General features: G+C 40.5%; 1 protein-coding gene across 2 annotated transcripts in view; it reads right to left on the reverse strand.

Annotated features, from left to right (window-relative positions):
• The window catches only part of dym.L (dymeclin L homeolog), a 256,941-nt gene that overhangs the window by 211,340 nt on the left and 30,024 nt on the right, over nt 1-15,577 (reverse strand). For both annotated transcript variants that reach the window (XM_041581086.1, NM_001093588.1), the window contains 2 exon segments: nt 3,242-3,294; nt 283-376 (listed from right to left, as the gene is read on the reverse strand). In XM_041581086.1, the coding sequence (XP_041437020.1) occupies nt 283-376; nt 3,242-3,294 (147 nt within the window).

Genomic DNA, 15,577 nt, shown 5'->3' on the forward strand with positions numbered 1-15,577 from the left:
CCGGAATTTTTTTCCAGAAAAGGTGACAACCCTATTTGCAGCTTGCTGCTACTATTATACTTGGGAGGTAGCGGTCCCTTGCACTTCATGATGAGCAATGTCAATATACATGTATCTGGAATCATTTCACACCATAACACTCACATACATGCGGAGGCCTTGGGGCACTACATTACCAAGGAAACCCTTGCACAAAGTAAGGGTTAAGCAGGCTCTTAGTCTGCATCACTCAAATAGTGATTTAAAAAATTGGATAACACACCCCTATCTGGAAAAACTTACTTCTGACATTCTGCTGATATTTTCAATTCTTTCGTTCGGCTGAGGAAGACTCTGATTAAAGCCCCTAGGTTGCCAGTTCTCGGATTATTCTCAACTGTTACAAAGCAAGAGATAAAAGCCATTAATAAATGCAACGTGATTTTCCGCTTCTCGCTGCCATCCCTTTTTAATAACATTCCGAACTGTGAGTGAAGTATCAGAATATTCCCTTTAGAACTCACCCACGTCTATTCGCACTCCACATATACCATCACATGTGAAGGCAGTTAAAAATTGCATGTTGTGTACAGTTCTTTCACTTCCTCTACTTAAGTCAGAGGCAGGTCGTAAATCATTCAAAAACCATATGTTTAAAAGCTTTATTCCTCGTGGAAAAAAAAAAAATAGCATTTTGGATAGATAACAGATTGTGGAGATAATAGACAAAGGAACAAATGCATTTTCTCCCTGCCAGACTGAATAATCAAATTCATTGATTTAGAAGAAGGGAGGTCAATTTGGGCACAGTCCTAGTCAGTAAAGGAATTGTTCAGTATAAAAATAAAAAGTGGGTAAATAGAGAGGCTGTGCAAAATAAAAAATGTATCTAATATAGTTAGTTAGGCAAAAATATAATGTGTAACGGCTGGATTGACTGGATATGTAACATAATAGCCAGAACACTACTTCCTGCTTTTCAGCGCAGTGGTTTCCTCTGATTGGTTACCAGACAGTAACCAATCAGTGACTTGAGGGGAGGCACATGGGTCATATCTGTTGCTTTTGAATCTGAGCTGAATGCTGAGGATCAATTACAAATTCACTGAACAGTTATGTCCCATGTGCCCCCCCTTATAGTCACTGACTAACTCAGAGTTACAGAGCTGAAAAGCAGGAAGTAGTGTTTTAGCTATTTTGTTAGACATCCAGTCACTCCTGCCTTTATACATTACATTTCTGGCTAACTAACTATATTAGAAATTCTTTTTTTAATTTCACAGCCTATTTACCCACTTTTTATTTTAACACTGAACTATTCCTTTAAAGGGGCACATTGCAATAATGTATTCTGAAAACAGCATTTTCCAGATAAGAGGTATTTCTGTAATTTGGATCTTTGTATCCTTATACATTAAATGAACCCAATAGGATGGTTTTGCTTCCAATAAGGATTAATTAAATCTTAGTTGGGATCAAGTACAAGCTACTGTTTTATTATTACACAGAAAAGGAAATTATTTTTAAAAATATTGGATTATTTGGATAAAATGGAGTCTATGGAAGATGGGCTTTCCATCATTTTGGAGCTTTCTGGATAACGGGTTTCTGGATTACAGATGCCATACCTGTAATGTAATATAGTCAGGACAAATCTTGAATTGATTCTGGCACTGGTGATACAGGAGCATCACAGTATCATTGTATCTTACTGTTCAAATCTTTGCCTCCCCCAGCTCTGCTAAAAACTGCACTGGGTGTTAGACATAATCCACCAATGGAGTAAGTACCATACGGCAGCAGCAGGAGAACCCGAGAGACAAGACCATGAGGTCTGATTTAAAGGGGAACTATCGTGAAAATGAAAAATCAATATAAGCATCATCATACTGAAAAAAACTTTCTAAATATAATCAATTAAATATTCTCAATTCTTTCTGAAATAATCACGGTTATCTTCAATTTCCCTCTCTCAGCATCTGTTTCTCTTCATTCTGTCTTCATGCAGCAGTTGGGTGCCAGATATTCATTGACAGTTAGATCCAATATATCTTATAGGGGGGCTCCTTTTGCCTAGAAGATGTATTAGAGCTCACTCTATTAAACTCACCAGACATCATGTCTCTCTACATGCAGGATTTGAGCAGTTATTTTGTTAGATTTTGTTTGTACTGGAATCAGTTATTTGAGTGAGCTCTAATTCATCTGCTAGGAAAGAGCCCCCCTATAAGATATATTGGATCTAACTGTCAATTAATATCTGACACCCAACTGCTGCATGAAGACAGAATGAAGAGAAACAGATGCTGAGAGAGGAATAGTGACGATAAACTTGATTACTTCAGAAACAATGTAGAATTTTTAATTGAATTTAGAAAGTTTCTTACTTCAGTATGATGAAGCTTATATTTATTTTCACGATAGTTACCCTTTAAGGTAGTCCCTTTTCTCAGCCACATCTTCTGATTCAACATAGCAGCCCAATGAAAACAAGCAGGTGGGTGACCAAGTCATGAACGGGGGTGCCTTCACATGTGATCCACTAAAGCTGAGTGTGTATGAGTACCCCATGTGATCAGTTAGTTGACCTGTAGATCAAACCACAAGCTCAAGATGGCCCAACCACTCAAGTGAACCAAATGAGCAGGAAGGGTCCAAAGCTGATGGAGAGTATTGGGCAGTCACCATCATTACTAAAAAATTGGGCAGTCACAGGGGTCGAGACCTAGCAGTTAGGCAGGTTTCATTTGGATTTGAAAAAGTATCAACTCGATTGGCATATGTCTTTTTTCAACCTTTTGAGTTGGATGTTCTTTGGATGATGATAAAACTGCTCTCCTAAGCAAATCATCAGTTTTTATTTTGGTTACTTTTTTGGCAGTACATTGCTGGGAGTGACATGGCTTCTCTCATTGCTTGCTGCGCCAACAGCCAAGGGGTATATTGAATATTCATGTGGATTCTCCAATGAGAAGCCAATCTGCATATCCATCACTGTGGTGACAGCTGAGGGACAGAGTCCTCAGTGGAAGGTTTGCAGGGTTCATGAGATATAAAAAGATTTGTATTAATTATTCAGGGATTAGTTGCTACACTTGGCAAATGACCCGTGTCAGTCAAGCAGGGGAACCAGCATCCCTAAAGATGTTGCACTACAACTCCCACAATTCCATTAAGGTGAGAGCAGTTGTACAACACCACCAGGAGAGCTAAGATTAAGCTAAAAGTTACATTATAATCGTATGGAAGTGAGTTTCCTTACTTAATGACTTGCAGATGGAAAGAGTCCCCTCTTCCAGGAGCTTTGAGTCGGCACTGAAACGGAACAAATGGATAACATTACTTACACATTCAGGGATAAGAGATATCAGTTTCCTGCCTGCCCACGATCTCACTCTGATTAGTGGAAAAATCAAGGAGCAAACTTAGCTGAAAGGTTATTAAATGATCCCTAGGCTGAGCCTGAGTACCCAGGGACACATTAAGTCAGAGCCCACCTTGAATGTTAACTTTTGCCACAATGCAAACAATGATATTTAAAAACAAATTACAGCTGATCTACTTTGCTGGCTTTTTATGGTTTTTCTTTTACTTTTTTTCCCCAGTACTCTAGAGTTGAATCTGGTCGTTAGGCACACTGATTCTAAGCAACTAAGCATCTGTTTGAAGGTCAGAATAGAGGGGTACATTATTCCTCATAAAACATGAGTGATACTCAGAGTTCCCTGTATAACCCAGCCTGCAGCCTTGTGCCTTTATATGGTCACAGAACAACCCCTCAGTGACTTCTAATATCCTTATCATTTACAGTAGGGGGTACATTATCCCTTATAATACATGAGTGATACTCAGAGTTCCCTGTATAACTCAGCCTGCAGCCTTGTGTCTTTATATGGTCACAGAACAACCCCTCAGTGACTTCTAATATCCTTATCATTTACAGTAGGGGGTACATTATCCCTTATAATACATGAGTAATACTCAGAGTTCCCTGTATAACTCAGCCTGCAGCCTTGTGTCTTTATATGATCACAGAACAACCCCTCAGTGACTTCTAATATCCTTATCATTTACAGTAGGGGGTACATTATCCCTTATAATACATGAGTGATACTCAGCATTCCAGACTGCAGCTTTGTGCCTAATTTACAGCAGTGAGCACATTTTCATACATATAATACATGAGAGTTCCCTGGTCTTGGGGGTAATGGGGGTAAACTATAGGTTCATGTATGGGTGAAAGTGGAATAAATAAAAAGTAGAACTGGTAGGAGGTACCTTATCCCTGATATAAAATGGGGAATGGTGGGAATAACTTATGATAAAGCTGAAACCAGGTAACGGAACAAAGCAGTAGGCAGCAAAGCAGCTGGAGGAACCTATGATGTTGCCATGAGTGGAGAATAATATAGGAAGGAAGACACAGCAGCCTGTGTGTAGGTTAGACAAGGGTTCTAAAAGCCACCTTGAAGGCAGGGTGGGACTGGGAGAGTCTAATGATGTGCGGGAGGAAATAGCTGATTGGGATTAATAAGTGAGGAACCGGATCTAAGGTTGCGGATCTCGCTTTGTTTCTCATCTGATGAGTTTTTATGCAATTCCAGCCCTCAGAGTTCATGATCCCAATTCAGGCTCAGCTTTGTGCTTCTTCTAGTCCACTCTCTTAATTTCCGACAGTCTCCGCTTCGCTCGCAGTATGTTTCTTGGAAATCTCAATCTTTATCTCCAAGGTGGTCCCTGGTTCTGGCCGCTTACACGTCTCTAATTGAAAGCAAATGTCCACGGCACAAATAAAGAGCGAGTTCTGGATCTACTAGTTGTCACACTTACAGACAGGCTTTTAGCTGTGTGCTATCAGTGAGACTTCAGCAGGAAAGGGATACGAGAAAGAAAACAATCATAGAGAGATACTTTATGGCATTTTAAAGGCTCTTCCATATACAGTAACTTGAAGGACCTCAAAGAGCCAGAAGAAGGGCCCCAGAAATAAAGGACAAACCCTGAACTTGAGTACTAAATACCTGTTTAAATTAGAGATTTTAAATGTACAGCCCTCAGGCTACATTCAGCGGTAGAACTAGAAGTTATGGGGCACCAAGCAAAATCATTTTAGCGCCCATAAACTCTGGGAGCAAGACATCTTTCATAAATCTAAACAGAAGAACCGCCATTTTACCTTTTTCAGGGGACCTGGAAAAAATTATGTAAAATCCGGGACATTTAAAATCAGGGAAATGTATAAAAGTAACTTTTTCTTCAAGTACAGAATAGATATAAGCACAGGAGTGAGTTCTACTTTGAGATGCAATATATAGTGTGTTAATAACAAGGGTTAAACATTGCAGTGTTAATGTTACACTATGGTGGCCATGTGCAAGACTGTCAGTCACATACACAGCCAAAGCAATAAGTGATTGGTGCAGGACTGTATAAGGGGCAGACTCATTGGAACTGACCATTTACAGGCAGAACCAGGGCAAATATACAGCTAGTTAGTATTTTAAGCCTCTTTATTTCACTAATAACATTCATAGAGGATAAAAACAGTTTTTGGGAACATCAGGACAAAATTTTGATGTAAAATCCAGAAAAACATTACTTAAAATCAGGGAAATGCACCCCTTGAAATGCAATATAAATTGGTGGCACCACAAATAAAAAATGTAAAATGCGGGAAAACTTAAAATCAGGGGACTTAAAATCAAAGTTTCACTGTATTGAAACTGCTTATAAGCAAATGGGGCCCCACTGAGAGCCTATATTGTACCTCGGGGGCTGGGCCCCCCAGCAGTTAGTTTTAGGGTCTATGTCCTGTATAGTTACAAATCTCATTGGCTAAAAGTAAATTACAATTCCATGTACATAATCTGGTGTAGAAGCATGCTAAGAATATCTTTCAACCAGGGTTGGATTGAGCCGGCAGGAGACGGGAAAAAATCCCGGTGGATCCCAGAGCTGGTGGGCCCCCTCCAACCCAAGCTTCTTCACCTGAAAACTGTAGCTTACAGATGCCAATCACAGCTAGGGTTGCCATCCGGCTGGTAAAATACCTGCCAGGGCCGGGCCAGTATTACAAATTTACCGGCAATGTAGCTGCCGGTAATTTGTAATACCTATAACAAAAGCCCTTGGCCCTCCCAAAGAAACTTACCTCTCCTTCGTCTTCTGCACCTCTCGCAATGATGCCCCGCCCCCTTTCGCACGACACCGAGGCTCCGCCACTTTTTACGTCACAGCCCGTCCATTTACCCGTGGCTACGCCCCTTCTTACGTCACAGCGTTACCGCCCCCATCACTGGCCGGTACATTTTTTAAAAAAAGGCGGCAACCCTAATCACAGCGCTTCCCGCTCCCTCTGTGCATATCTTTGAGTGTAAATTATGAGTGTATGTGGTGGGGGGTGAGGTTGCTGTAACTCGAGATTGGGAGGGAGTTGGTGGCACTGGCCATTGGGGTGGGGGCCCCCAGTTAGCAGCCTTGCTGGGCCCCAGACACCCCAGTCCGACACTGCTTGCCACTGACTGACTTGGCATGTACTATACTATGTAAATAAGGGGTCATTTACAATGCTCCACTCAAAGTGCAAAAAAGGCAGCAATCGGGCACTGTTATTTGCACTTTGTCCACTGCATGGGGCATTGTGCAAATAGCCGCAGGTCTGTGAGGCTGGGATAAGGACAGGGCTGAGCTGCTACCTGTACCAATCGTGAGTTGTTCATCCGGCACTCGGTGGAGAGCACACTGCACGGGGGGCGCAAGTGCTTAGGAAATGGGGTTAAAAAAGGGCACTAGCACCCCCAAGGTCATGAGTGCCCCTATAATAGAGCTGAATATATCACACAGTATAACACCTTCTGAATTTTGGCTTAGCAGTGGGTTGAGATGGAAAGGCTGAGGCTTTCCAGGTGAGCATAAAGGAGAACAAAAGGAATTTGGCCGCTCAATTCAGTGCAGCCCCATTATGATGTACCGGGTGCTCAGCCATCAGCGTTCCCACTGTAATCAATTGTGCAAAAGGATATAAAGGCGGCACTCCGGTAAAAAGAAGAAGGTGGTTATATTGAAACAGGTCACAAACCAACTTCACCTGACGCGTTTCGGGAGCAACTCCCTTAATCATACAGCTTCAATAAATAGTGGTAAAACAGGTCAACCTCTTGACATTTTTGAGGCCTGAAAAATAATTCGCTTTGGGGCCCAGTAATATCTAGTTACGCCACTGGATGCTGCCCTCTCAAATCGACAAGGGCCCCTAGTGTAATCCACATTTTCAGCCCCACCAAATCTATATATTTTATAGATATGCAAGGAGTCATAAATTACATGTATATATCATTGGTTGTTTTCTACTCTCCTACACTAACTATAACCAGAATTGAAAGTAATTAAAATTGAATCTCATACTGGCCCAAACACAAGCTGTCCCCCCCCCCCTCCTGTTTTCAGAGCTCAATACAAACGGCGTTCATCTTTGTTTTACAAGGCCAAACAAGTCAGACATCCCAAAAAACCTTATAAAAACATTCATTTCCTGAAAGGCACTTTAACAGTTCCATAACTGGCAGGCCCCTGATCAACAAAGTGCAGCGAGCAATCTCTAAGTGACTATGTGGACAGGCAAAACAATTTTATGAAGGTTTGCAAAAATAAATAAACATAATTACATTTTAACAATTTATAGGCAAGAAATGATAGAGGTAACAGAGAACAAGCAGTCGTGTTACGGTACGTCCAGGCACTATGGGAAATAGTGGCTAGTGATCATTCTAATACTCTTCTGCAGGTTACTCTTATTGTTTATTGGTTTCAATATATATGTGTGTGTGGAACTATGGACTTAAAGGAAAACTATACCCCCCATACAATGTAGGTCTCTATAAAAAGATATTGCATAAAACAGCTCATATGTAAAACCCAGCTTCATGTAAATAAACCATTTTCATAATAATATACTTTTCTAGTAGTATGTGCCATTGGGTAATCATAAATAGAAAATTGCCATTTTAAAAAATAAGAGCCGCCCCCTGGGATCGTATGATTCACTGTACTCACAAACATACCAACAAACCATACATGTTAGGTCACATGAGCCAATTAACAGACAGAGTTGTGTCTTTTGCTTCCACACTTCTTCCTGTTACAGTTAGAGCTGCAGTATTTCTGGTCAGGTGATCTCTGAGGCAGCACACAGACCATCACGAAATGGTGGCTCAAGGCAAGAGATGTAAAAGGGCAATATTTACTTAAATATATATTCCAGTTTGGTAAGATTCTTTAATATGCCACTTAATATATGAAATGAACTATCTGTTGCTTAAGTGTTCATTTTGGGGGTATAGTTTTCCTTTAAGTGCACTGGATAAAATATTCTTACAGGCCAGTGGGGGCTGTGACACACCAGGAGGTGGGGCGGTGACACACCAGGGGGTGGGGCAATGATGTAAAGGGGCGGGATAATGGTGAGGGGCGGGGCAATGGCATCACCAGACTTCCGAGAGAGTCTTTGGGAGGGATGAAGAGTAAGAGACTGGTAAGTTTTTACTGGATATGGGGCTTAAGGGGCAGATCAGGGCCGATTAGGGACGGCCAGGGTCTGCACTTTGGGGTATTACAAATTTACCGGCAACTACATTGCCAATAACTTTGTAATACCGGCCCGGCCCTGGCAGTTGTTTTCACGGCTAGGCCAAATACTGGCCTGGTGGCAACCCTATCCCTAAGGGGCACCACTCTGGCCATGTTCTAATGCTCCATTCTGCCACAAGTTCTTTTTACCCTGTGAACATCTGAATGATCTGTTGGGTCTTTGGTCAAAGATCACACACAGAGGTAAACAGCAAAAACTGTCATCAGTAAAAGCTACCATCCCTATCGACCCCACCTACAAAAGAACTAAGGGGCTGAAGACAAGAGCAGCACATGGATCAACCCGACCTTGTGTAGAGTCTACAGCTTATTGTCCCATGAATGGGAGCCTTGTGATGGCCTATCCAACCATATCTGGCTGAAAACTTGCCACACAGCTATCAGACAAACAAGGACCATATTGGCCAGCAGGTTCTCTCTTTTATTACCTCACTTCCCAAATCTACTACATACAATGGAGCTTTTCTACCAACCCCTACAATCCCGATATGGCCCTCCAAACATACATTTTACACTCAATAGAGGGCCTTGGTACCTACCCCTACAGGCATCCTTCTGATATGACAACCCTGCCAGACACCCTTTTTACCCTGCACATGGCATGGTCTAAGGCAGTGATCCCCAACCAGTAGCTCGTGAGCAACATGTTGCTCTCCAACCCCTTGGATGTTGCTCCCAGTGGCCTCAAAGCAGGAGCTTAGTTTAGAATTCCAAGCATGGAAGTGAGTTTTAATTGTATAAAATTAAGTATAGTGCCAAGCAGAGCCTCCTGTAGGCTGCCAGTCCACATAGGGGCTACCAAATAGCCCTTATTTGGCACCCCAAGGGACTTTTTCATGCTTTTGTTGCTCCCAAACTCTTTTTATATTTAAATGTGGTTCACGGGTAAAAAGGGTTGGGGACCCCTGGTCTAAGGCATTAAAGCTGTTGGGGCACCCGGTACCTCATCTGTCACCCAATCTTCTCTTGTGGGGCAACTCACTTCTCCCTCACCTGCATGGCCTACCCAACTTTTATACTAGTCATGCCCAAGTCTTAAGAAACTGTCCGATCTGATACTGGACGCACAATTTCCCACTTTCCAAGACCTGCAAGAGCGATTTACCGGTCAATAAATCAAACTCTATAGGTACTTCCAGCTCAGACATGACTTCCAGGCATAGTTTCACATCCAAACCCCAATAATGGCCACGGTCAACCTAGAGAGCAATTTCTACCACCCCTCTCCTGCTAAGTTATTGTCCAGACTATACCAGAACATTGTAGTAACAGTCAAACCCCCTTTCGATAGAGCCTACCTCCTGTGGACACAGGCCATTCCTGACCTCAATCAAGAGCAGTTGGAGGAAGCTGTAGATAAGGCCCACAGCTGCTTAATTTCGATATGAGATAGACTTATATAGTACAAGGTTCTTTACCAGGTTTACATAACCCCCTTAAACTGAAAAAATTTGGCAAAAGCCAGGACGATTTATACTCCAGATGTAGATCCCCAGGTGCCAACTTTATTCACATGATCTGGTCTTGTCCCACATTGAAGGAATTCTGGGCTACTGTAAAGGAGACTTTAGCCACCGAACTGGGCACACCACAGTGGTCTGTATACGGGGAGTGATCGATGAATTGATACTGACTAATGTGGCCAGAATATCGCTGTGCTTCCTCATGTTTTACGCCACAAAGGCAGTGATCATGCACTGGGTGGGGAATACCCTCCTGACCATACCCTTCTGGAGAAAGTTGGTAGATGGAGCTCTCCCACTAATCAAATGGACGTACGAACAATGGGGGTAACAGACAAATTTGATAAAGTGTGGGGGGCCTGGTGTGACCCAGACTTCCTGAACTCACATGACCTGCACTTATCTGTGTTGAAATTTCCATTCCATTGTGACAATAACTTGTTGTAGCTAAGATACTGTATGTGCACCCACACGAATTTAAACTATTGTAACTGATCACGATCGACAAATGTTTTCTATTTTTTTTCCTGTTTTGGGTTGATTTGTCTTTTGTTTGTTAAACAATAAAATGTTTCCTTTAAAAAAAAAACTAATTTTTTGTTGCTGTTGTTCGCCCTGTTCAACAGAGCACTGGTCTGAAAAGGGACAGTGTGGATTCTTGTGCACAGTCCTTGGGGGTTCACCATTCTTCCATATTGGAGGCATTCAGTTAATGATGCTCCCAGCCTGCACAGAACCTTTCAACAACCAGGAGCAGGAATGGGCTGCACTTTCACATAAGGACTATATGGTTGTCATCCACATATCAAACATCCTGTGGTTATACTCAGAATCAGCCCACCTTGAGTTTAGACGTGCCAACAATGACGCATCTAATCTGGGCTCCACTAACAGTTGGGAGCCAGGGTATCTGATTCATTGAGAAGATAAGGAAGCAGAGCTGACCGGCACTCGAACGGATCCACAAGACCAGAGATATTCAGTTAAAAAATATATTTATTAGTAGAAAAATTAAAAATATAGATGCATCTCCATTCACCCTATGCGTTTCGCACCTTTCAGGGTGCTTAGTCATGGACTCAAATGACAATCACAGGATATGAGCATTTATACACAACACAACCAATCAGAAAAATTGAAAGAAAAAAAGAGAACAAAAAACATTAAAGAGACAGTACCTCTATATTTCTTAAAGAGGTAGAGTGTTACAGAAAAATATTTAAAACCAATTATTGTTAATATAAAGAGTATATAGAAAAATGTTTTGGAAGAGATATTTAAAAATATAAAAATTGAACAGTATATTGACATGCAATATATATTCAAGTAATGTACCAGACAGAAAAATACAAATGATGTACCTATAGAATATATATATATATATATATATATATATATATATATATATATATATATATATATATATATATATATATATATATATACACACTGTATATATATATATATATAAAAATATATCTATATATATATATATATATATATCTATATCTATATATATATATATATATATATATATATATATATATATATATATATCTTTTTCCTTATTCGAATGAATTATTGACTTAAATGGGGACATCATAGACAGTTTCTCACCTTTTCTATACCTTGAATACTGAAAAAATTCAGATTTCCAGAACTGCATGAATGAAAATGTTTAGAAGTCTCTTAACTTCTGCTGTACCGATCCCTAAAGCTGGGGGTCTGGGGCTGGTGCACCCTGACAACTTTCACTGTTTGGTGAGTTACTTTACACTTAATTCTGGAGCACCTTGTCCTCCCCTAACCATTTGAATCTTATTCATTGAGACCTGTGGTTGTCGCACCTTTGGTCAGGAAGCTTTTTATCTAATGATAACACTGTCTGTTGTCATTGCAGTCACCAACAATATCTTGCACAGCGCACAGTGGTTTTCACCCCAAGTCACATCTTATTTAGGGTTGCCATCTTTCCTGGAGTCCAAATGTAAAGGAAGCTGTAATGGAGGTCTGGACTGGGCAGACTGGAGATGGGTCAACCAAGTCCAAGGGAGTTGCTGTCATGGAATCACATATTGGGATGGATCTTTGGAAGATTACAAATCTATCACCAATTACATTACTGGTAAATAAATCTGTTACTGGCTTTAGCTAGTTATGTAGGAGATGAATTATTTGCTGTCCAGCAACCCTAACTCACCTCCAAGCTGGACTTTCAGGTGCATCTAAGAGAACATATAAGCATTTTCCCCAAATATTACCCTTACTTACAGAGTACAGGAACCACTGGTTTAGAACCTGGACTTAGAGTAGTGTAATGTTCCTAACAGAGGGATTGGGACCTTTTAATTACAGACTAAAAAACATTCTGTTCCCCGGCACAAGCAATAGAAGATGGATGAGCTGCTTTAAGAACGTTCCTGATATTCCACTTTGATGGACAAAGAGACTTCCTTCTTATATGGGAACATAAAGATAAATGTACCGTTTTGCATGTTCTACAGAGCACACAGCCCCTTCTCAGAGACGAATAATAAGACGCAGGAGCCGGGAGCTGAAGCGGAAATGCTAGATAAATTGCCCTACAAGCATAAATACACTTCCAGGCTTAAGTGAGATGCCCTGAACAATTAGTCTGTTATGAAGAAGGTATTAACCACTCGCAAAGCAAATGTCCCAAACTGTCATCCATCAAGATTCATGAGGTGGCACCTGCCCAAGAGTACGGCACCACGTATTGGTTTAGCTCTGACCACAAAGCCGGCAGGAAAAGCCGCTTCTTTAATGAAGGAAGGAAGGAAGGAAAGAGTGAATGGATGTAAAGATGGGAAACGAATATTAAATGTGATTATGTGAATCCCTGCATTTAACCACAGCGCAGCTCTAAAAAAGGCTTCGCACTGTTCTCCGGATCACTGGCACTGGACCAAACACTGGAACAGATTGAGCAAGAAAAGTCCATTTAGTTGATCGAGTGTTAGGCCAGGGTTCAGCAATTCATTGCCGTGTCCCCAGGCAGCCCCCCGCTTAAAGACTGTATGAGGTTAACACAGCCAGCTACTCTGCAGCACTGCAACTATACACAGGCACAAGGAACTACTAGCTGGGCTCTGAAGAGGAGTGTAAATATAAAAAAAAATATATATATATATATATATATATATATATATATATATATATATATATATATGTATGGGATCTATTATCCAGAATGTTCTGGACCTGGGAGTTTCCAGGTAAGGGGTTTGTCCGTAATTTGGATCTTCGTGTCTTAAGGCTACTAAAAAAATCATGTAAACATTTTATAAAAACCAATAGGCTGGTTTTGCTTCCAATAAGGATTAATTATATCTTAGTTGGGATCAAGTACAAGCTACTGTTTTATTATTACAGAGTAAAAGCAATTGGTGTTTAAAAATTTGGATTTTTTTGATAAAATTGAGTCTATAGGAGACGGCCTAAACACAATTCTGAGCTTTCTGCATAACAGGTTTCCGGATAGCGGATCTTTTACCTGTATTTATACAGTGCCAGCAAGTTACGCAGCACATTACAATCATTTAAAAAGGTTCTTCACATTTGACTTAATGGTTAGTCTGATGTAGAGAGCGATATTCTGAGACAATTTGTAATTGATTTTTATTATTTGTAGTTTTTGAGTTATTTTGCTTTTTATTCAGCAGCTCTCCGGACTGTGGATTCTGGCAGATGCCAGATGGGCTGCTGTAAGATGCCATAGACAGACGCTATTTATTAGACTGGTGGGGGGGATGTTTGGGGCTCTATGTACTTGAAATGCCAGGGCCTATTTTAAATCCTAGCCCAGTCGTGCTGCTCAGTGTGTATAGTAACAAAAGTAAGCAACACAGGAACACAGTTACATGCAGCCATGTTTCATGCACTTTATCATGTACCTGCCACCACTACAACTTTCAGCATGAGCCGTTGAGCTACAGGGAGCATACTGCAAGCACACAAGTCAGTGCTACCAGCAACATATTTTTATCTTTAGAGCTGGCAAAGAGAAGCCACCCTGGCAACAGAAAGGCTGGGCAATGAAACAAACAGACTGCAGATTACACGTCTCTGGTCAACAGCAGAGTCCCAATACTGTACTAATGTATTATAAATATACCTATCAAATAACTTTTATCAGTTGGGAAGTAATAAATGACATGGCTCTATAAACTAATTTTAGGCGCCACCTGGTGATTTCAATGTGGAATAACAATAACTGATGTGCACTGGCCTTTAAAGGAGACGTATGTAAAAACCAAGAATGTGCCAGTGCATTAAACTCTTTAGATATAGAAGGAATGTGCTTTTAAAAGTTGTGTTTCTGGTTACTTTATTGTAAATTTCTGCCAAAACCCTACTAGTCCCACCCATCTGATCCACTTTCCCAGGCTGTACAGAGGAGCCTCACTCAGCAAACTGCACTACAGGACAGGAACCAATCAGTAGCTAGGCTGACCTGATAGGGGACTGAAGTCTGTCTTTGCTTGTGTGACTTCAGTGCAGTGATTGGCTGTCCCCTTCCTACTGTTTTTCTGGCAGAGACCATTAGGCCACGACCACCCCTCATTTAAAACAGGGACAGGGGCCAGAGAACCTCTACGGAGAGCTCAAATAAAGGGGCTATTTTTGAAGACATCATTCATTTACAGCCAAAAGTAAAACCAGCACCATATAGTATATATTATTGCCTATATTTTTTTTTTTAAATGTATCCTATAGGTCTCCTTTAAATCACTTTCAACCAGAAATGTGTTTTAATAGAAGCAAAAATAGGTATAGAAGTCAATAGAGTGACAGTTGCACTGTACGGCAAAAGCCTGTCTACATTCAACTGAAATAAAATAAGGATAAATGCTATTTCTCTTGCTTAGAGTTTAAAAATACAAGTCATTCTCAATGTTTCGAATATATTTTTCTAAAAATGGCAGCAATTTTAAAACAATGCTGTATGTTCAATGTAGACACTCATTTATTGAGCATATAACGATGCTGTCGCCATGACGTTCATAAAGAGGGCTACTTAGGACTTGTGTATTTTATGTGTATATGTATATTTTACATACTTAAAGGGGTGGTTTACCTTTAAGTAAACTTTTAGTATGTTATAGATTGGCAAATTCTAAGCAACTTTTCAATTGGTCTTCATTATTTCTTTTTTAATCATTTGCCTTTTTCTTCTGACTCTTTCCAGATTTCAAAAGGGAGTCACTGACTCCATCTAAAAACAAATGTACAGCTACAAATGTATTGTTAGTGCTACTTTTTATTACTTATCTTTCCATTCAAGTCCTCTACTGTTCATCTTCCAGTCTCTTATTCAAATCAATGCATGGTCCAAATGGTAATTTGGACCGTAGCAACTAAATTGCTGAAACTGCAAACTGGAGAGCTGATGAATAACTCAAAAACCACAAATAATAAAAAAATGAAAACCAATTGCAAATTGTCTCAGAATATCAATCTCTACATCA

Source organism: Xenopus laevis, chromosome 1L (assembly GCF_017654675.1).
Source record: "Xenopus laevis strain J_2021 chromosome 1L, Xenopus_laevis_v10.1, whole genome shotgun sequence".
NCBI lineage: Eukaryota > Metazoa > Chordata > Amphibia > Anura > Pipidae > Xenopus > Xenopus laevis.